Genomic DNA, 22,747 nt, shown 5'->3' on the forward strand with positions numbered 1-22,747 from the left:
ATGATACGGGTAGCCAATTGTTAATACGGAGCGGTAGTTCGAAATTAATATCATGTGATTTTAAAAACGGAATATTTATATATATGAAATGAAGCATTCTCCCACATGCTTTTTAAAAGGGCCTCTCAATTTTCAAATTGTTCAGTTACCACAATTATTTCCTATACATATAACTAGTTTGATATTTATGACTTGCTTTAAATTACCTAATAACTATAGATTTCGCGAACTCTTTCAGAAGATAGATGGACAGATTTTAATGAGATAATAGGGATAACTTTTCAATTCTCTTTCAATTCTGAATTCTAGTATCCTCTATGTACTTAGTTTGGATGTATATTGGAGTATCGTACAACTTCATTACAACAACATTCATTACTTCAAGTTGCCGGAATGAGCAATTTAACAGCAATTACAAACTTCGATCATCTCGGCTCGAAGCTGAAAGCCACTTGCCCTCGTTGTCCGCTCAAACGTCTAAATATAAGCTGCAGTACCATAAGCTCTTGTTCTTTGCACTACCTGTTGTGCCTTTGACTTGTTCTGCATTTGAGTGGCTAATGTGGAGCGTTAACCATTAGCTACACTTTGAAGTACGATTCAATTTTCTTTTCTTCTTTATGATACAGAAATAGCTATGATACATCTGGCAAACAAGGAAGTAATCCTGATGGTAAGGATTCGTTGTAGTCCATGGAGCTCAGATAACATTGGAGTCCTTGCGGGCTTACTGAAAGGCTTTCTCACTTACGATACATAGACGAAACCAACAATTAACTTTACTTTTGAAAGATGGAAATAGGCAGGCATTTTATAAGGTAAAAGAAGTAGTGGTGCCTTGGAAGTCGAACCATTAAAATGGTACCATCTAAAATTTGTAAATGCATTGATTTCTTTCAACTGAACTAAGATATTTCATTACGACATCATTTGGCATGTGTAGCTCGTAAAAAATATATTGTCGCGTAAATTGTGTGAATAAAATTCAGCAGTAATCTTTAGTGCAATCGTTTAGGAACAATTTATTAGCAATCGCATTCCATGTAGTTCCGTAACACATACCTACTTGAAAATAGTGGCCACGCGGCATGTCGCTCATCAAAACCAATTTAGACACTCTGAATTGATTGCGAACATAAATTTAAGCGCCCTATATTTTCTTTTCGATCTCGATGATGATAGGTAAATGAAGTAATGATGATAACGACAGTGTTAAACTAGATCTCTGTCCGCGGTTACGCTCGTCTGAGTGTTATGTGTAATGTAATGCCATACTTGAGGAAATACATTTTTTTATATAATATAGAAGTCGCAATAGAACATGTGGTCCTGATGGTATACTTACTTAGATCACTATCCATCCCAGATAAAATTAGAATCCCACCTGATATCGGCGTCAGAATCAGAGTTGTCCTGTAATCCTTAAGGGCTGGGGAGAAGTGAGAACATCTCGAATTAATCTGACAGTTATGAGAAATGCTTAAGGGTCAAGTATTAGGACATAAAGGGGTCGCATCCATAACCGTAAACCATAATTAAATTAATACATCTCTTACAAAATAGGTACTGACTTAAACCATTCATGTAACCAAGTAGAAAGTGAATACGTTCGCCACTCATACTTATTGGATTTTGTTGAGACCGCTACGAGAATTGTTTTATTTGAAATGAGATTGCTTCCCTTCCGGGAACACTCGACTTTATGTATGGAATACATTACGTGTTGTAAGGACTTCTAATTTAATTATTAGGGGTACCTACTCGTATGTCTGTGCTTTACAAAATAAGTGTTTTGTGTTACGACTCTTACGCAATTTGATTGCAGGGGTTGTATGCTTTATAGAAGAATTAAGTAGTAGATACTACTGTATAGTGTTGTTATCTGAGGCGAAAGAAAATTTAATCCTTATCCTTACTAATATTATAAATCCGGAAGTAACTCTGTCTGTCTGTCTGCCTGTCTGGTTGTCTCTTCTTCACGCCCAAACTACTGAACCGATTTTAATGAAATTTTGTACAAAGATAGTCTGAGACCCGAGAAAGGACATAGGATAGTTTTTAATCCGGAAATCCCACGGGAACTAGAGATGGCGATCTAAGATAGATTAATCGGAAAGTCGATCTTTTGGACCCAAAACATCGATTATTTTAATCGATATTAGTAAGGATTGAATCATAAACTATGCATTTGTTCAAGTGATAATATTTAACAAAGTTGAAGGTACGAATTTTCAGTTTTATGTATTTTAGTATGTTATATTATTTTCTTTGAAACGCGGGCGAAGCCGCGGGCAAAAACTAGTGATTTATATTTTACCCATATGACTTTGTCTGTGATTTGAACCTCAGAACCTCTTCTCAGAGGTTGAATAACAGCATAATATTACATATGAAATAATCATAGGTAGGTAAATCATATTTAGATATGAAATCCATTACATTTTGAATATAATTTCTTATGAATAGCAAGGGAATACAAACGTAACTATAACGGAAAATGAAATGCTATTTTAAATTGACTTCTAGTTGCTCGTGGTAAAATAAGATGGAATAAAATTCTAAAGGAACTTTGTAGAAGTATATTGTTAGAGCGAGTTGGCGTAGAATTTCGAGAAATCGGAACTCTTCAGTATTAGAACATTTCTAATAGGTATATACTTAACGTACGTACTCGTAACTTGGTTTGAAAAGGTTGCTACTAAAAATGGCGGCATTTGTATTAATTTATCTTCCCAGTTTGCTCAGAAGTCGTACAATATTCCATTGTTTTCAAACGTACTATATTTTTTCCATTTTTCGTCCCTTATACGTTGATTGTTGACATACATTCATTATTTCCACTCCCACTTGCCATTTCCATAAAAGTTATTTGTAATTTTATACTGTACTGAATATTATATCTCTAATGATATTGGTGTCATTGTTTCGTACCTCGCTGGTCAAGGAATGTCACATTTTCATCCTCAGACTATTGTAAAACCAAAAGTCGAACTCTCTGTGACACGCATGTTCTATTGATTTTGATGTATTTTGAAACTAAAATTATGAATTAATATGACCCAATCATTAAATTTCTACCTAGAAATATTATGTACATTTAAGTAACAATTGAAATCTTATAGTTAATTACTTCTGTTCTTGGAATATTGCAATCATTTATGTAACAAAGTTATTCAATGTTCTACGTAAGTATAATATTTATTTTGCTCTACCCTCGGCGGTATACAACTCGCAGTTTGAAAGCGAGAATCCTTGGAAGCGTATCAAATTAACTCGAGAATTTAATATGTTGTTTATTTGCTGGGAAAATCATATTGAGGCGAAATGAGAAGCTTATTTACTCCTTATTAACAGGGAGGTAACGTTTGGTTTTGTTCAAGTATCCCTTTAGCAGGTAATGGTTTTGGCAGACGAGAAGAATCTCAAATATGATACTTGCAGTCACGGACTACATAAATACAAGTATAGATAGAGTCCATGAATCGGCGGTGAAACTTTTTTAGAAACATTTTTGGATAGTCGGTAAATTCAAATAATACCATGAAAAAAATAGAACAGAGCGTTTTAGAATGAATTACATTTGATAATTGTTAAGTTGATCCTAAACGTAATGTGCTCCATCTATGTGTTCTATATTCCGTGGTAGTATTGGTTTTTTTGTTAACTATGTAAGTACACTTAGTAGTAGTAAAACTACATGAACATCTTATGTTGGCCGTCAAATAAAAAGAAAAGGCAACAAGATAGTCTTTACTATATTTTATTAAATGTTAGTGTCAAAATCACGGGTCTAAACCTATTTTAATGAACAATAAAACTAATAATGTAATGCGTAAAGCACATATTCCATCCTCGCTCTAAATTCCGATGAAATGGAACGATTAATGTTTTATTTTCGAAGCAAAGCATTTAATGCCTCGAGACTTTCAACGTGCCAACCACGTATCAACGTAAATCATTTTCATCCCTTTCGCACTAGTGGAATTGTGGTAGTGTAAGAGGGAGATGTCGTTAATAATTCAGATTTGATGCTCATAAAGATATTTGATATACATTCGTCTCGCGTTTCTTATTTCAAGGGTTAAGTTAATTAGACTTGTTTAAGGCGTGGGGGATATCAAATTAAAACTCGTCTTACCTTTCACTAATGCGTATCAAAGCTTTTTGTTATTTTATACAATGTATCTTGAAACTTATTATAAAGAAATATTCTGAACATTATTTTGTTTATCTAGTTACTGGTACTAGTACCTATACTAGTGCACGATTGTACTTAAAGGTTATAAACAAAGGTAATTTTTTAAATGTATTTTGTAACTAATGTAAGTTTCATGTCCACTACTGGGGCGCTTGTTGTGTGTTGGAGATGTTTATGACACCTACTGTAAATCTGTTTGAATCGGTGATCATAGGAGACATTACATCTTTCTATAGAAAGTTTAGCCCAAGAGCTTACAAATTACAAATTTAACGAAATAACTCGTCAATTAGTTGCTTTCTTTAACGGAAACGCTCTACGTTAATCATCAACCCATTATCGTCCCACTGCTGGGCACGGGTCTCCTTTCGTAATGAGAAGGATTAGGCCATAATCCACCGCGCTGGCCAAGTGCGTATTGGTAGACTACACATAGCTGTGAGATTTTTTTTTGATAAATCTCTCAGGTATGCAGGTTTCTACACGATGTTTCCCTTCACCGTTTAAGCAAGTGATAATTAATTTCTAATACACACATAATTTTGAAAAATCAGAGGTGTGTGCCTGGGATTTTAACCTCGGACTCCTCGATCGAGAGGCCGAGTTTCTTAACCACTAGGCTATCACTGCTTTAAATAACAACGCTCTACGTTAGTTATCTAATATTTATCAACCTAACATTTCCAATATAACAGTGCTACAGAGCTGTGAGCGCTTTGTGAACCTACCGACCCGGGACGAAGGGACCTAGGCACCAGTCATGGCGGGCAACTGCGCAGAATAATTAGTTCGCATCGAAGCAGAGAGATATCGATTGTAATTTCCACAAAGCTCTATCCGCGGAACCTACCTACAAAAAATACATTGCGATATATATTATTCTATTTGAAATGTATAAATAATAACGATAAAGCGAAGAGATTTTTACACGAGGTGTCTCAACTTAGTTCTTAGAGATACGCATCTGAGGCAGATCTTAGTTACAACTCCGATCCTATCTGGGGCTGATTATAAATGTCCGCGAGCGGTAGACACCAATTACCATCAAGTGGGCTGCATGCTCCATTGCTACTTCTACTTAGTAAAAAACCTTTAGGTATATTACTAACATATATCTCTATATACATAAGTAATAGAATTCGACAATCTATAAAAAGGTAAAGGTAATATAGAAATATTTGTCCTTTTATCTTCACAAAAATCGAAACCCATATACGAATTACACGACTGCGGCATGAATATTCAACGTTCAGGCTGGCAACAAAAAACAAAGGGATACGAATATAGAACAACGAAAAGATAATGTTACTTACAAGTAAAATAATGGCGGAGCTACTGTTACAGGGCTGAAATTGAAATATGAGTCGTATACAAAAGCGGTGTTAGATCGACGTAGGGTGTAAGATTGATTACCGTAAGTAAAGCTTCGAAAGGCTACTCATGTCATGATAAACGAGGACATTAGGTTCGTACTTGTATGTTCTGTATGTATGGCCACGAACTGCTGATTAGAAAAATACTATTTAGTCAACATACCTATCGAAATTTTAATATTTCAGTAAAAATTAAGTCTATATATTAAATGACGAACCACTACATTCAACTATAAAAATACTTAATTGCAAAAATAAAATATTCATTATAAAATTTCCACTATAATATAAATATTTTAAAATATAAACTTTAACTAAATTAAACGAAAATAACAATGAATGTAAAGTTGAAAATAACTAAACTGTTGAACTGTTCTACTTTATTATTTACGTGCTTTGACAAGTTTTCACTTATAGTTTTATTGTCTTAAGGGCATCCTTTAAGTGCAATGATAACAAAGTTATAATATGAGGGAAAACACGCTGAAACCTGTCGTGTAGACTGTAGTATACACTCAGAGAGTATACAGTAGGTACGAGTAGAAACTGCATGTATAGATGGAATTTGGGAACGCACTTCGTGCTTCTTAAGTTCATTTTTAAATACAACTATACTTTTCAATTAGGTGGAAGGTTTTCTCCATAGCATTTGACAAACAATACGATTACGAATTTTAATTAGGGATCAAATATTATTAATGTTACAAGCCCTTATTTAAATAAGCCTCTCAACAGCGATGAAGCCGACTGATTTATAATCCTCTTAACTAAAATTTATTTACAACTTAATATCGTACAATTCTATTACCCTCGGATATAATGTCGTTAGTGTCACGTCCAAACAGTATACCTACTGTAGTAAAAGTGGGAAATACATTAGTTTGTTTATAAGATAGTTTTGTATTCATGGATTTTATGTGGAATGAAAATAGTAACGGAATAAATATATTATGTATTTATTTAATTATTTAGCCCCAAGCAATTAGGCCAAATTTTTTATACACTTTTGGTTAGGATGATAATGTATGTATTCATGCATTAATAATTTGCTTTCTATAAATCTCTAACGTATTCATTAGCGATATCATTCTAAAGGATATGGATAATAAATGAAAGGCTTTTCTGAGAAGAATACTAAAATAGAATGACTTAAAATATTAAAAAGCTTCTGTTTTTAGTATGATATTTTTTACTTGCTGTTTGTGTAAGACGCTTTGTTACATTGCGGTACGATTAATCCAACAAAAATTCACACGAACCTTCTTCGGCTTTGGGCAAAAAGCTTCGGGCTAAAACTAGTCCTAATATTTTTACGGTTTTGACACGTACGTATTCCCCTGTCACATCTCATCTTGTACTTGGAACCGGATAAATATTCACATATACTGAGATACACGTGTAGATGTCCTTACATCTACACATTAAAAGTTTTTTAAAAATAGTTATAATTGGATTTCATTCGTTTCAGATGTATGCAGACGACGTAGAAAACAATTCAGAAAGGAGTAAAGAGAACACCGAATCATTGAATAAACTTCATGGGCTGACGGTGCTAGAAGGTGAAGGTGAGATCGACCGGTCGGACGATGAGGATATCTACGACGGTGAAAATGATGAAGAGAGTGGCGACTGGTATCCCGATTACGATAAACACAGAGAAAAGGTAAGTCTTTGTTGTAGCGTTTGCACAATCGTGTTTTGATTTTAATGTGTTTATGTACCCAAGTATTACGAGTATGTACCCAAGAGGTGTTTAGTGTTATGTACCCAAGTGGAACCCTAAATATTACTAAGCTTCTCCTGTCTGTCGGTCTGTCGCAATCTCTCTAAATACTAAGAATAAAAAAATCTTAAAAATAAATAAATATTAAAAATAATAAGGGAATATTTTAAGTAGTTTTCAGCTTTATCTATTGAACCAAGTCACAATGATAATGATAAGGATAACACTAAAAATAAAAATATAAAGGATTATTTGATGGTACGGAAACCTCCGGGTGCGAGTTCGACTAGCACTTGGCCAATTATCTTATGTAAAAAGCGGTAAATGCCCATGCAGCTCGCCTATTGATAGGTAGTCACTAAAAGCCTAAGAAGATCTGTAACAGATCCAAATACCAGTAAAAAGCAATTATATCTGAATATACTTTATGGTTCTAAATCACATATATCATGCATATTATTATTATTATATTAATTATATATATTTGCTGGGATGAAATCTCTATTAAGTTAGATCAGAAGCATAGTTCGCCAGGCTGCTTTGATAGAAACTACTTAAATTACCCAATAGAAAATTAAAAAAATATATAAAACATAAAAGCTTTCCTCCTTAGATATTTCACAGAGAAGCGAAATTTACTTTCGATTTAACGTTATCATATCATGCATAAGCCCGTAAGACCTTCAAGCTTGTCAAGTGGAATTAACTTGAAAGGCAAGCGTTGTACTTCGGCGAAGCGCGGAACTGTAATCGATTTTGTACTCCCTGGAACACCGAACACATCTTAGATTATAGAGCGACTGTGATAATCAGTTTATATTCCATCCTGATAAGATTGAATCGGAGAAAAGTATTGGACTACAGCGAGAGGAAAGTCTTACGATAAATAAGTTATAATGCCAGAGTAAATGGTACACTACGGTGACCTAAATCCCGAAACCTAATTCTGAAAATATTAACCTGAATTATTCTTGGATAACTATTTTCTTATATTCTTTCGTAGTTTTTAAATATATTTCATAACTAAGTCGTTTATAGAGTACGTAAATCAGAGATAGTCGTAGAACGGTAATTACTTCGATTGACTTTCCGAAAAGATGACAGATTATACTGAGATAATAATTAACAGTTGCAAAGTAGTTTATGGTTACGAATTTTGTACAGATTGGCACGACTAACATGGTGAGGCTGAAGCCTGAAGACTTCACACAAACAGTGATCGGAACCTTCGAGAAGGTGCGGGGCAAGGCGCCCAGTGCGAATGCTGTCAAACAGCTGGAAAACGACAGTCCTGACATTGAAGACATTGGTAAGCATAGACTAAGTGACAGACTAGTGGCTTGAAGTTTGACATCTTATGCTGGGGGTGCAGGGTTAGAATCCTACGCTAAGAAATGTAAATTTTATAATTAGGTCAATAATGCGTTGACGGTCAGAACACGTGGAAAATATTATTTCATGAATAACTATTTCATACCAAAGTAATATTGTTGGAATTTACACTACGCTCAGTTTGATTCGTTGTGGTTGCGGTGAGGTGGGTGGTACTATGTATGTTGGTTACCGTAAATACCTGTCTATTTTGAGACATATACATTATACAAAATTATTCAGAAATTTATTTAATACTATAATTGAGCTTTTGAATAAGTTCTTGTTCCAGTGTACAGTGTCTAAGGCTTTGTGATTTAATTTGTGTAATAATTGAAAATATTTTATTGTTTAATTACACACAAGTTACTTTTTACGTCAAATCCCCGAGGTATCGAATGGATCATATATAAATTTCCCATAAGTCTCTACGACAAGAATTTACTAAACAATGTTACAAGAACAGCTTCATGTAGAAAGCTCATTAAAAATGTAGCCAGTAAATGGTAAAAGATTTTTATTAAAATAATACTCGTAATACCAAAAATCTTACAATAATTTCTAAGTTACAACTAACTAATCATTTTAAATCCTTATAGATCAGTCAACCCTGTTCTCGCCGACGGAGGAGTCGACGCGTGACAAACGCAGTGTGGTCTCCGACGCCACTCCGAACTCCGTGACCGAGTTCCTCTCGCCGAGAGCCGTTTCGAAGGAGGAGAGGTGAGTCCTCGGTTAAGTGTCACGTAACATTATGTGCTTACATTTTTCCATTCTGTCTGAAACAATTCTCACAATTTACAACACTATGAAAATTAACTTAGAGAGTTAATTATAATTAATAGTAATTATGAATTCCGTCTTAATTTTTTTGATTAAATCATTTCAGTAACTAAATTCGCTTGTAATATTATAAATCATAAAAAAAAATTATGTACTTCATTTAGATTAAATAACCTTTGAAAAGGAGTTTTCCTGTAATCCCTTTGACAAAGAAAAGTGTTGGCAATATCCTTCACTTCATTAGCATTTCACTGAAAAGGAAAGATAACAAACTCGAAACTGGATAAAAAATTATAATGGACTGCGGGATTAAGTAGTCTATTTTAATTCTCTCATCAAAATTTATCAAAGAAGGAAGGAAGGAAGATTTTGACATTTTCTTGATTGTGTCATTTCCAAAAATACGTAATGCGTAAAGATCGTATCGTATAACATAAGGTTATATGAATTTGGAATTTCAATTTAGTTCTAAAAACTACAAAAATAAATAACACTATAGATACATAAAACCAAATCTATCCCATTTTAAACAGTAGGGTAGGCTTACAGTACAATGTTATTGTCACAAACCTGTGGAATACAAGTATGTGGTTATTGTATTATATTATGTAATGTCTTATTTAATTTCATGTTATTATGAAACAAAATTAATATCCCTGAGGGTGTTTACCTCCTTAAGAATTTGCCCAAGCAAGGACCCTCCTACTCTCCCGAGACACAAATATTTCTTAACCATCCCCCAAGTTGACATAGCCGCAGGATATGAAAATAGGAGGATAAATGTTTACTAATTATATATTTATGCACTTATCTCCCTATATCTAGATACTTATCTAGTGGCAAACTCCTGGCTTCAATCGAGTCTCTATACGTGTCCAGAGTATTTCCTTATAAAATGTAAATTATATTAAATGCTCGTTCTTATAATGAAATTAAGCACAGAAATAACTTATTATATGACGTCGAATTCTTTCAAACGTGTTGTAACCTGCGGGGCTGCGGGTGTATAGCGATTACGTTGCGTGCCAGGCACGCGACCGCAGCGGCTTCGGGTTACGGTGTAACGTTGCGACTTGTTTATATGTTTTTTGTCCCATACGTGTAGACAAAAAACATATAAACGTGTACTTAAAACAAATACGAAGTAAATAAATAGACTCCTAATCGAAATGGTTTATTGAAAACTAGCTATGGAACTAACAAAATTACTGAAAATTTTCTTAAAACTACGTTTATCATCGCGTGCAGTTATAATGATGCTATTTTTATATTATTACATAATATAATTTCTTCTAATAATATATTTCGCAAAAGAATAAGCAGGTATGTAAATTCTAAATTACATACTCAGAAAGTTAATTATTCGTAGTACGTACTTCTTTTTCCCTTTTCGGTTTATTATTTAAAGTAGGTACTCTGGGTTTTTAAACTTATATAATTTGTTTCATTAAACGAACATTTCCTATTATTTTGTACTTAGAAGACTTTACCGACTAATTTATTGTATAGAAATTTTAATAAAATAAGTCTTGATATCAAATTTTATTTTTATTACAAAAAGTAAGACTGGAATCCGCTGTAATGAAAGTTTCTTCTCTTTATGAAACTAAGCTTCTATTCTCAGAAATCAATAAAGTTCTTGTTTGGAGTTCCTGGCCTTCTCAAACATCGTTCGTAATAAAAGGAGGAGTATCATTAAAACTTTTGGCATTTCAGACCCACTATGTTTACAAGGGTCGTGTCTAAGCTCCTTTGAATTCAATTTAAATCTGTAATAAAACTAGATATTGTTCTCGTATTCGAGTGTCCAAGTTTTATCGACAAATAATGTGGAACTGTTGAACGAGTTTCTCTCTAAATTATTCTTGGAGCTTGGTTACGTCTTTGACTCTTCAAAATAGGCGAAAAGGCTCTTCAAAAACTATTTTAACGCGACGCGCATGACCCTTTAGTATCGCAAATATTCATAAACGACTATTATTACTTTCTATCAGGTGACTGACCCACCGAAAAATGATAACGTTTACTGGAAGATGTTCAATAGTTTATTTACAATAACTTTTTGTTTACGGCGGGAAATGTTCTGAGTATTCACCATAGATTAGTAAAGATACTTCACCGCCTTGAAATTGAATGAAGCCACAAACAGCTTATTTTAGTAAGTTATTTTTTTTAATTCTTGACATTAAAAACATTTTTAGAGAAAATTTACGAATAAATAACTAATAATATAGAATTTCTAACGTAATTTACGTAATAAATAAATAATTATTTCAAATATTTCAGGGACATTTTAGCACGGAGACGTGGCTAAACTTTTTTACGCGACTATTTCAATTGTCAAAACTGGGTACATTTTCTTGTTAGGAGTGAGTAATCTTTACTAATCTATGGTATTCACTAAAATCTTCTCGACACTTAGTGCACATCTCCATATGCCTCTCTAGATCTTCTAATGATTCTGTTGACTAAATCCGATTATAGACTAAAATCTTCTCGACACTTAGTGCACATCTCCATATGCCTCTCTAGATCTTCTAATGATTCTGTTGACTAAATCCGATTATAGACTAATAGTATCGCGGAATTGATACATTTTTTTATGTAAGGGCACTCACAACGGGGTGGGATTTTAAAAGACGTTTAAAAAAAGACGTTTTGTACGCTAGCGTAGCTGGTATGTCTTTATTGCCTAATTGCGCCGCTCGGGCTCACATGCAGGACAATCTTCGAGTACATGCTTTGTCTCAGTCATCTCTACAATAGCAGCACTATATTATTGTCTCACATCCAATCTGACACCGACACTTTCTAAAGCAGACACGGTCGATGAATATCTGTGTCTGTATAAAGCTCGTGAGGACCGCAATGACAATCCTTCCGTACGTGCCTCTCCTTGAATCATACGAATTTTCCTAATTCATTTTTATTCATTCTCCATCCAACCATCTACTTAATTCATTCAACGCAGTGCTTACTGCAATTCAATGTCACAATTTTATTTAAAATGTATTCTATGTACGTTTTTTAATAATCTTGTAAAGAAGTAAAATAAAATTTCTCTAGTCAATGTGAACTTACCAATAAATAACTCAACACACTAATAAAATTGTTACAGAAACTTACCTACGAAATATATCTAATATTGAAGATAAAGAAAATGTTATAGGACTATTCTATAGGACTTATTCGAATAGGATATTTTATCAAAGGTTATGTAATTCTTCGCCTGTAGTCGTGGAGCCGGGAATAATATGATAATATAAACGATATCTACGGAACATGGAGCCAAACCACTTTGCATTGTCTCGGTAAGGGTGTTGGAATGTGTCAATGTGGTACGCCTATAACTACAATTCCTTTATCCGTTTTATAATACGTGGAAGCAGTTATAGCAGTATAGCCTAGGGTCCGAGGTTCGAATTCCAGGCACGCCTGTTTTTTTGTCAAATTTGTGCAGATATATGCAGATTTCAAGTTAATTATCATTTGCTTGAACGATGATGGAAAGTATCGTGAGGAATCCTACACTCCGAGCGTTCTTAAAAAAAGTTCTCAAGGCAATTTAAAGTGTATCAAGCCACACTTGACCTGCGCAGTGGACTATGCCCTAAACCCTTTATTAGAAGACCGGTGCTCAGTAGTGGACACCAAAGGCTTAATGATGATAACGATATAACAACAAACAACAACAAAAATATAACAATATAGTTGTAATGTAATATAGGTACTTTACAGGAAGCTTTTAATTTATTTACCTTTTACTTGAATTATCTATACAAACAATATCGTAAACCAATTTCCGGCAGATACCCCAAAAATAGCCATTTTCATAAGGCACGTTCAATGTTCATACAATGTATTAATACAATGTGAATTCAGGTTCTAAATACATTATGAATACAAATCGTGGTCTAAATTGTAGCAGCATTCAACCCTATCCGAAACTAATAGGCTAATTAGATTGCCTTTGTGTGGCTCCATGGCGCAGTCACTGTGACTGGAATATATTATATAACCCATGAATAGCTTAAATTAAGCCTTAATGATTAATTTTAGAGCTAGGTAATATTTTTATTCAGTTTTTCTTTCTGTCTGTAGGTAATGTACACGCAATAAATAAGTGAAATCCACAAACATCTTCATTTTGTATTAAGCGAATAAATGATATTCCGTTTTTTGTGTGAAAATATTAGCAAAGTTGAGTTTTTTTTTTAATAAACTGTCACATTATGGAAAACAATTTTATTTTGAATGCAAGTAATAAATAATATTACGAAATAAGAATGTATTGTATGAAAAACAATATTTTCCGGCTTCGGAACTGACAACTATTATTATCCCTTGTAGTTTCTCGAAAAAAAAATCTTTGATACGATTTTCCAATAATATTTTTGCCCTATGAATTGTGCACTTTATATATTATTATTAATTACTATTAATTATTATTATAATTTATTACTTATTACGCATATTCCTATATATGTAGGTATAAGCCCGAAATTAATTTTGAATTTAATAATAGTTTCTATAAGGTAACAATTTGTTATTTTTACTCCGATTTAACCTTGATTTTATTTTCAGGCGCAAAACCAAGAAGTTTGTGCCGAGCTCTGCTTCCGACAAGGCGGCTCTACACACGATATCCAGGATGGCTAGAAATAGCAACGATGAGGTGAGAAATTGATGATGATTTTGTTAAAATTAAATTCGTGAACAAAATTTGATTTTAATGTAGATATCTAAATATAATACTAAAATGTAGGCATTTTAACTAAGAACCCCTGACAGAGTTTAGTATTTAAAATTTAATTTATGGAAACTGGTAACTTAAAGATTTCCCAGGTTTTATTGGTTTTACCGACAGGCTATTAAAAGTAATCTTCGTCTCGTGAACTCAATTTCGTCCTATAATAATACTATAAATTTAGGTTAAATACGGTCTCATCTCGTTGGTAATGTCTAAGATCTAGAGCGCTAAATAAAACTTATACAGGTTATATTATGCGCTAGGGTCTCATTTTCTTAGTACAATTGAAATAACATGACGTTGCGGTGGTACCTCCCTCCCTCCTTCTTGCTTTATAGGTAACAGCGATATAAAGTTGATTCCAGGTAAGGTAGAAAGAAATACAAAGTTCACAAACTTACAGTGTTACAACTGAAGACAAGAATACATCATTGATGAACCTGAGGGACTGGAGCAGTACTTTTATTACTTGAGGGTTTTTATTACATTGAATACTAGCAAAACAAAACATAATATTTCTAATGAGATAACCGCATTATCCTTTCTCTTGAGATCAAAATAAATAACTTTTATTAAAATGTTTTAACGTAATAAAAAAAAAAGTACAAAATAATATATGAAACAGGCTATAAAAATACTTATAATAAAATAGTTAAATATAATAAGCTTCATCCATTGTTTCATATATTATTTTGTACTTTTTTTTATTACGTTAATATTGTAAATAATTAAATGTAACTAATAAAGACTTGATTGTAAATAATATCATTGATAAAGTAAAAAAAAAAATAAAAAAAATATATATTTTATGTCAAACAAACATTGGGAGGAAACGATCGTTAAACAGTAAATAACATCCCTGATTTATTTCCTGCTGCGTATCCGGCGACATTCATAATTATATTAATTATCCGTACGTCCCTGTTCATTAAAAGCTAACAGCTTTTACCAGGTACCGGAATATTGAATAACACAACCTACGTTCTAATAACAGTTTCCATTTACCTAGATTCTGATTAACTATTAAGATAAACTTCAATTAACTTAAAAGCAAGCTACGTCTCGAATTTCCAACATAAAGCCCTCAGGATTTGAATTAACTATTCACCCAGCTGACAAACGAATGGTTTTAATTGAGAGGACTTACGGAAACTTTAATGGTGCATCTATTTTTATTAGGATTACGTAGTATAACATAAAAAATGTGCTTTTTTATAATATAGCCTTAGTAGATTACTCACTCCTAACAAGAAAATGTAAGCAGTTTTGACAATTGAAACTGTCATGTATTTTCGTGTTTGAAAAATATAAAAAATGTCGTTTTTAGATCATTTACGAATGAAACGATATTTCTCCGCAGTTTTTCTTCGATTTCGTGGTTTTTGCATCACTTAACAGAGCATGTCGGCATTGTTCCGCGTAAATTACACCATGACAGCCATTAAATGGCTGACAAAATTGTCAGACGTTTAAGCCATTTAATGTCTTCCTTCAATTACAAGGCGGTGAGATATCTATACTTATCTATCAATATAGCAGACGAGCATGCAGTCCGTCTCATGGTAAGTGATCACTGCCGCTCATGGACATCTATAATGTTATTAGGCAGAAATTCAGAATTACTTGAATATCCTCAATCTGTTATATTTTTATTATTATACCTACCAATATTTACAAAAAGTTCAAAGAAGTTAAACATAAAAAGATACTAAATAAAGTAATAGAATACTGAATCGTCTGAATAAAATATTTACTAGATATTAAATTAAGTCTACATTCTACAAAGAAAGCTCCCTATAGACAATCCAATTAAGATCCCATGTAAATATATATTTAGGCTAAGACAATATGGACAGTAGATTAATAAAAAGCAAACAATATTTATGAGCACACGAAATATGTTTTTTTTTTTATATTTGTTTATATACACAAAATATGTATTGTTTATGAAATTTTGTTATAAAATGTTCTTATTCCAGGATGGTGTGCGACGTCCCTTCATTGCCGCCCACTTCCACGGAAACACCTCGCAACTTAGCACAGGGATTCACGAACACTACAAAGGTAGCTCATGTTTAGCCCTTCTTAGTTCTTACCCTCATCAACGAGCGGGCGAACTTTATAAGAAACTGGCCTCAAGCTAGGTGCAGCTAAGAAATAATGATTTATACTGTGTAGTTTTCTAAACTCCTAGTCACCACACAGGGAGAATGCTAAGACATCGCCAAAAAATACGTCTGTTAACTCTGTTACTATTTCGCATAATATGTACGATACTTTTTATGTACCTAGGTAACGAAAATTGGAATAAAATATTCAAATCCCGCCCTTGTTTGTAAGCCCTTGGGCTAAGTAATGACGAGTTTGTAATATTATCGAAATAAAATAACACAAAGGAATCTTTTGATTCGAAGCCGAGATTTAATTTGTGACTTTATATAAAAGCTTTCCAATAAAATTCGCCGAAGCGGGATCTTACGTACCAATTGCAAATTCACAAAAAATCTCATAGCGAAGTATCAACATAGCTTTTGCTTTCCGATACGGCTTACGCCTACATATTCTGGGAAAAGTTTTGAAGGACCACAAATATTTATATATAATTTATATTTATTAATGAACCAACAACTTTATAATTTTAAGCTACACAAGGTTCAGTAAACAATTTTGTTTGCTTGGTCTAAGTTTATTTCTAAATATATGCTTTGTACTTGTTAGTGAGACTATATTTAGAACTTAACACTCAATGGTGTTCAACGTGCTTCGTGTGTTAGCCCGAGGCAAATGTCAGTTCCGTATGCCTTGTCTCGAGTTTGCTTGAGTTAATTGGTTAAGTTTATGTGGTTTCTGATATAGTAAGACTCCACGTGCTTCACATATTGACGATTTCGCTCACGTGAACACCCAAGTGTACGCGTAGTAGTGCTTGAACGTAAGAAGAAAATGAGAGAATCAAAACCAAAAGCAGTTATTATTAGCTTTATTTGAAATTGATTTAAGAATCAAGCTAATTGATCCAAAGAGATCTGACATATGCAACTCTACATAGAATTGAAGTCTTACCTGAAACAGCAGATGTATTGCTACCAACAAATGGATAGAACACCACATAAATTTATGTATTTTTGTCTTATACCTGCACACATTTCTTATAAGACAAATAACTGTGCTCTTACTGCCGGAGCCGAACCACAACCACACAACTATATTTTGATACGTATGAATCACTTCATACTTTTAATCGTTTTACGTCTATTGTTCAAAATGGCTGATTAAAGCATTTGCTGCATCTAGGTGTGCAGCAGTGATAGCCTAGTGGTTAAGAAACGCGGCTTTTCGATCGAGGGGTCCGAGGTTCATATCCCAGGCACGCACCTCTGATTTTCAAATTTATGTGCGTATTAGAAATTAATTATCACTTGCTTAAACGGTGAAGGAAAACATCGTGACGAAACCTGTATACTGTATACTGAGATTTATAAAAAAAAATCTCAAAGGTATGTGAAGTCTACCAATACGCACTTGGCCAGCGCGGTGGACTATGGCCTAATCCTTCTCATTCTGAGGGGATACCCGTGCCTAGCAGCTGGACAGTAATGGGTTGATGATGAGGTGTGGTATAAAGCTTATAATTTCGTGCAGGTAACGGTCTGGTCCGCGTGGCTCACGGCGCGCACCACGACGTTTGGTCGCCGGCGCCGTGGACCGCCGCGTCCCCGCACCCGCGCCCCACGCTCACACGCAACGGACACGTGCATGTACACCACTCTGGCGTCTACCTCGTCTATGTGCAGGTACGAACCACACTGTCACATCCATGCGATGTATATCTATGTACAGATCTTAATTATGTATGAACCGTACATGACAGTCATGTACAATTATTATTGATGCACATCAACAAATATAAACAAAGCAACTACAACTCCAACTACAAAAGAGCTTACCGTCAAATGGTTTAACAGATTTTCTTTAATTATTGCTGAGAAGACTCTATCAAAGTAGTTTTCAAAAAAAAAAAAACTAAAGCAACCCTGTTCGTCCTTTTAACAGCGAATGCTCTGGTGCAATGCTACAGCACAGTAACTTCTAAGGTGAAATAGATGAAAATTTCCGTACAAAGATTAAACGTTCAAAAATATTCAGAATTTCTTTTAAACAATTGTTATAGTAAAGGTCTCATTGTTCTCTTTTCTCAAAATAAAGCAGAATTACAAACAATACAGACCATATCTTTACATGTTGTTTGTCCGCAGATATACTACTTGGACAGCCACGATATAATCTCGTGGGTGTTGCATCGAACTAATGCTGAGATCGAGGGTCGCGAGACGTTGCTGCAGTGCGCTCAGTCTTCGCATTCTTCCGAACCCCTCGACAAACCGAACTCCTGCTTCTCTGCCGCAGCTCTCTTCCTGAAAGCTGGCGACAGACTGGCTGTGAGGAACACCGGCGGAGACAGACACTCCCTCATGCAGCCAGAGAAGAGCTTCATAGGTCTCGTTAAACTGGCCGATGCCGACTTACCTGATGATGAATTCTAATTTTTTTCATTTTCATCGTCCAAATATTTTAAGTGTTTTTAATATTGTTTGCCGATCCAAAAATTACCTTTCATCTGTCTTGCCTAGCTGACATCCAGCTTACAAAAATTTTAGTGATATTTGTTATATTATACATAGTCAAAAAGTGCCATTAATAATATTAATTAAGTAAGAATTAATTACGCTAGCATATAGCGTTTCATCATTCAAAGTTACAAATTTTATTGTTAAGATTATGTCTTTGATTAATTTTGTTTTATTATAAGTACTTATTATGTTATATACGGAAATTAAATACGTAATATTTTAATTACACTTCATACTTTTAATATAAGTAAAGTAACACAACAAAGCAATATAACAAAATAATCGAAAGATCTATCATGCCATTGATACTGTAAGTACTAATGTTATATTTAATCGTAATATAATTTATTTGTACGTTAATCGTTAATAGTAAGTACAGTTGCATGCAGTACTGCATCCATTTTTAAAAACAGTGGTGTTAGGTGTACACTATTAAATAATTTCGAACAAAATCGCTGTTTTACTTTAAAATATTTCACAATGAACAAACTTAGCTCACACGTTGTGCACATGACTGAATTTTCATCACGTTTAGAGCGTGCTTCTATTTTGGCGTACATAAACATGAAATCTGCTTAAAGTTTCTACAAGACTGACTTTGCTTTTAATACTTAGCTACGGTCTGGATGTCACTACGACATTGAACTACTACATATATTTTTTGATCCCGTATGAGCCTTTCGAATATTAAAGTTACTGTCCCATTGCTGGGCGTAGGACACCGTGGAAAGGAATTTGGCTAAGTCTATCAATGGTCAAGTGCGGGTTGGTAAACTTTACACAGCTTTTATGATGTCTGTTGGATATAAATGTCAATAAAGCATTACCTTATGTCATCCCTATTATGTAGGTACGTATAAAACTATACCAGATAGTTAAGTATCATACGTCTACATATGTATAGAATCTCGTCTGCCATTTCAAAGTCAAATGGGACACGAGTAAATTAGGGCTTACTAGTGCGTGTTTGCCAATTTCAGTCCCTTGAAAATTATATACCTGGCACGCCTGTAATAAGATCATGAAGCTGCGAACTAACGAGGATATTCAAAAGGAGTTCTTATTTCTAGATAGTCATACGACGAAGGACATATTGTTAATGTTACTCAAGTTTGTACGAATTATAAATTTTCAATTTCAAAAATACTACCTTTTTTAGAACTCGTAATATTACCCTGACACATAAGAGTAAGTGTAAATAATAGTAGGTATCTATTTCGAGAATATAATTCGAGAAACGAACTAGATTTTTCTTCAGACGTTTCTTCAGGAAGCACCAAGGTAACTTAGTAACTAACTAAGTAACGAAGAAACTTATATTAATTCATTAAAAGAGTTTTTGAAAAACGAAACGAAATTTAAGCAGGAATATTTTTGTACGCTAAAAATAATAGATTTTCGTTCTTATATTTATTAGTAACAATATTTTATTTTTCTGATTTTAACTTCGAAATATTCAGCTTAAATTTTTCTAAGTATTTTAAGTTCAAACTTGCATCCGAGCTTTTTACAGCGATTCCCAGCATTTTCATGAGGCGTGCAGAACACAAGCGTTTTCAGAGCGCTTCAGGTGTCAAGTCTCTTTGAATGTGGCAGTTAACCGAGCACGCTGTGCCGGCGGTATTGTCTTTTTCCAGACAACACGAAATTTCTCGCTCACTTTAAACCTCTGCAAACGAACGACGCCAAATACTCGTATGGGTAGTATATAGAGGTACTTTATTGGATTTTGAAGTGTAGAGTTATGTAATGTGTTTGTAATTGCCACGACTGTGACTTAATTACAATATATCAACATTTTATAGATACGTTTCTTCTTGTTTTTGTTAAATTGCTACTTTACAAATTTACATTTCCTAGTGGGTAGATTATTTAATAGTCACTGAATATTTTATTTTTACAATCAATTTATCGAAACAATGTATTAGCTTTTTGAAATAGGTACTTAGTAAACATTTATCAAAAGAGGAATATGTTTCCAAATAAACAAACACAATTCCGATAATGCGAAACGAAGCAAGAATTTTAAAATAGACGCAGACAAAGGAACAGGAATTCCCAATGGCCGAAGTCAGTAAAGTCAATTTTATGGTTTTTGTTAGCGTTATCAAAGACATTTACTCAAAACAGCTATTATTATGATTATTAGCGATTATGCAAAATTATTATAAAAAGTTTGTATTAAAATATTAGTATTTCATATTATTACAATGAGAGCATACAGTTGAACCGATACTAAGTGGTCATCGCCTGTGGAAATTATAAAGAGTATTTAATAAGGTATGAGTATTACACCCCGCTATCCTATTGTTCGAGTGTTCTACTGCCTTTAAATTATTACCCAACCAAGCCCATAATTTAATTTTAACTTTTGGGTAGGTAAGAAGTAATTATGTTTATATTTACTTCTTACGTCCGTCTTACTTGTTTAAGTACTTACCTACTTCCAAAAGAATGGTGAGCCTTATAGAGCAACCGCGCCACATTCACATCATTGCCGCTATTAATGACATCAGCGAGCCTGGAGGGAATCGATTACACAGGAATGTTTGCCGCAGAAGCCTGGATTGCGAACGTCCCATACGACATACAAATATTAAACACATACTTTAAACAACTTTGATCTTATTATGGACGTAGCAGAAGTATTAGAAAGTCTAATTATTACACGGGCCTGTATTGTCTGTAAATTATTAATTGGTTAACTATGAACGCTGTAAAGGGTTCTATAAAACATGAGTCTTGTCTGAAATCGATCTGCCCTGATTGCTAATATAAGAAATGAATAAGGTTGCCATATTTTCTTTAAGCTAGACTTACTGGTGCGTTTAGTGTAATCAAATATACTTATTTTGTGCAGGCCTAAGGGTCTTAGCGCTCACAAATTAATATAAGTATTTAACATTTTTACAAAAATATTAAATTTTTTACAATGTAAAATATAATATTGATAATATTGTAAAGACCAGTTAAAATGTGTTACACAACGTTAAGTTAAAATATAAATGGTAAGGCGTTAGATATGCTTCTACTACGTTATATTTATTTTCGCTTCATTGTATTGAAAGCTTCGCTGAACCTCTAATATTCCAAACAAATCGAGTTTTTGATAAAATAAAACAGGAGTTCTAAATGTTTCTGCTTAAGTATAACGGAAATTGGTATTTCTATACTAAAATTGGATCTATTAACATTAAAATAGTGCTGCTATTGCGAAAATGATATTTCTTTACTCAAATCAATTACGTTAATAATACCCAAAAAAGACAGTAAACTATTATACCTATTTCAGAAATACGATGGTTTTGTATTAATTCACAAAGGACAAAACTATTTTAATGATACAGAAAATTTCAAATACCTTCAAGACTGCTTGGGTTGACTTAACAAGTATGAATGAAAAACTTGGACATATAGATAACATTACATTAGAGATTAAGTCGTAGATACTTGTAATGTTTGGATACAACATCTTGCGAAGTAGAACACAGAGAGCAACAGGTGAGCTTCCGGTTGCCGGGAGAAACACACTCAGGGAAATAAGCTAACAGAGGCCTTCAAACGTTACCTAATTATAATTATATCTGCTCCCTATAGGAAGTTAATTTTAAGTCTTAGTACATTTCAAATCAATTACCTAATTAATCAAATTATGAAATAGCGGTTCGGAAGTACCTAACTGGAATATATTTTCTAATGACTTTTCCTACGAATTGATACAATTGGTTTAGTGCTAGCATAATATCCGGTGCAGGTCAAACGGGGTGCAATAAAGCTAATCTGTACCGCTACCAACAAATAGATGAAAAACCCACACATTGTGCACATCACTTAGGCCTGCGCTCCGCCGCCCGCGTATCGATCGCCCGCCGTTATATAACCCCGACCCGCCCCGCGCACCAACCAGATATCTTTCAG

At 33.7% G+C, this 22,747-nt stretch overlaps 1 protein-coding gene across 1 annotated transcript in view; it reads left to right on the plus strand.

The window, feature by feature from the left end:
• egr (TNF superfamily member 12 eiger) overlaps positions 1–19,281 on the plus strand; it is a 57,004-nt gene extending 37,723 nt beyond the window's left edge. The window contains exons 2-8 of the mRNA XM_073083900.1: positions 7,040–7,234; positions 8,459–8,603; positions 9,265–9,388; positions 14,033–14,123; positions 16,178–16,262; positions 17,841–17,992; positions 18,455–19,281. Of these exons, the coding sequence (XP_072940001.1) occupies positions 7,040–7,234; positions 8,459–8,603; positions 9,265–9,388; positions 14,033–14,123; positions 16,178–16,262; positions 17,841–17,992; positions 18,455–18,742 (1,080 nt within the window). The 3' untranslated portion in view covers positions 18,743–19,281. The remainder of the gene's footprint in view (positions 1–7,039; positions 7,235–8,458; positions 8,604–9,264; positions 9,389–14,032; positions 14,124–16,177; positions 16,263–17,840; positions 17,993–18,454) is intronic.
• The last annotated feature ends 3,466 nt before the right edge of the window (positions 19,282–22,747 follow it).

The sequence above is a fragment of the Epargyreus clarus genome, unplaced genomic scaffold (genome assembly GCF_041222505.1).
Source record: "Epargyreus clarus isolate Ecla_fem2 unplaced genomic scaffold, WU_Ecla_fem_2.2 ptg000003l, whole genome shotgun sequence".
Classification (NCBI taxonomy): domain Eukaryota; kingdom Metazoa; phylum Arthropoda; class Insecta; order Lepidoptera; family Hesperiidae; genus Epargyreus; species Epargyreus clarus.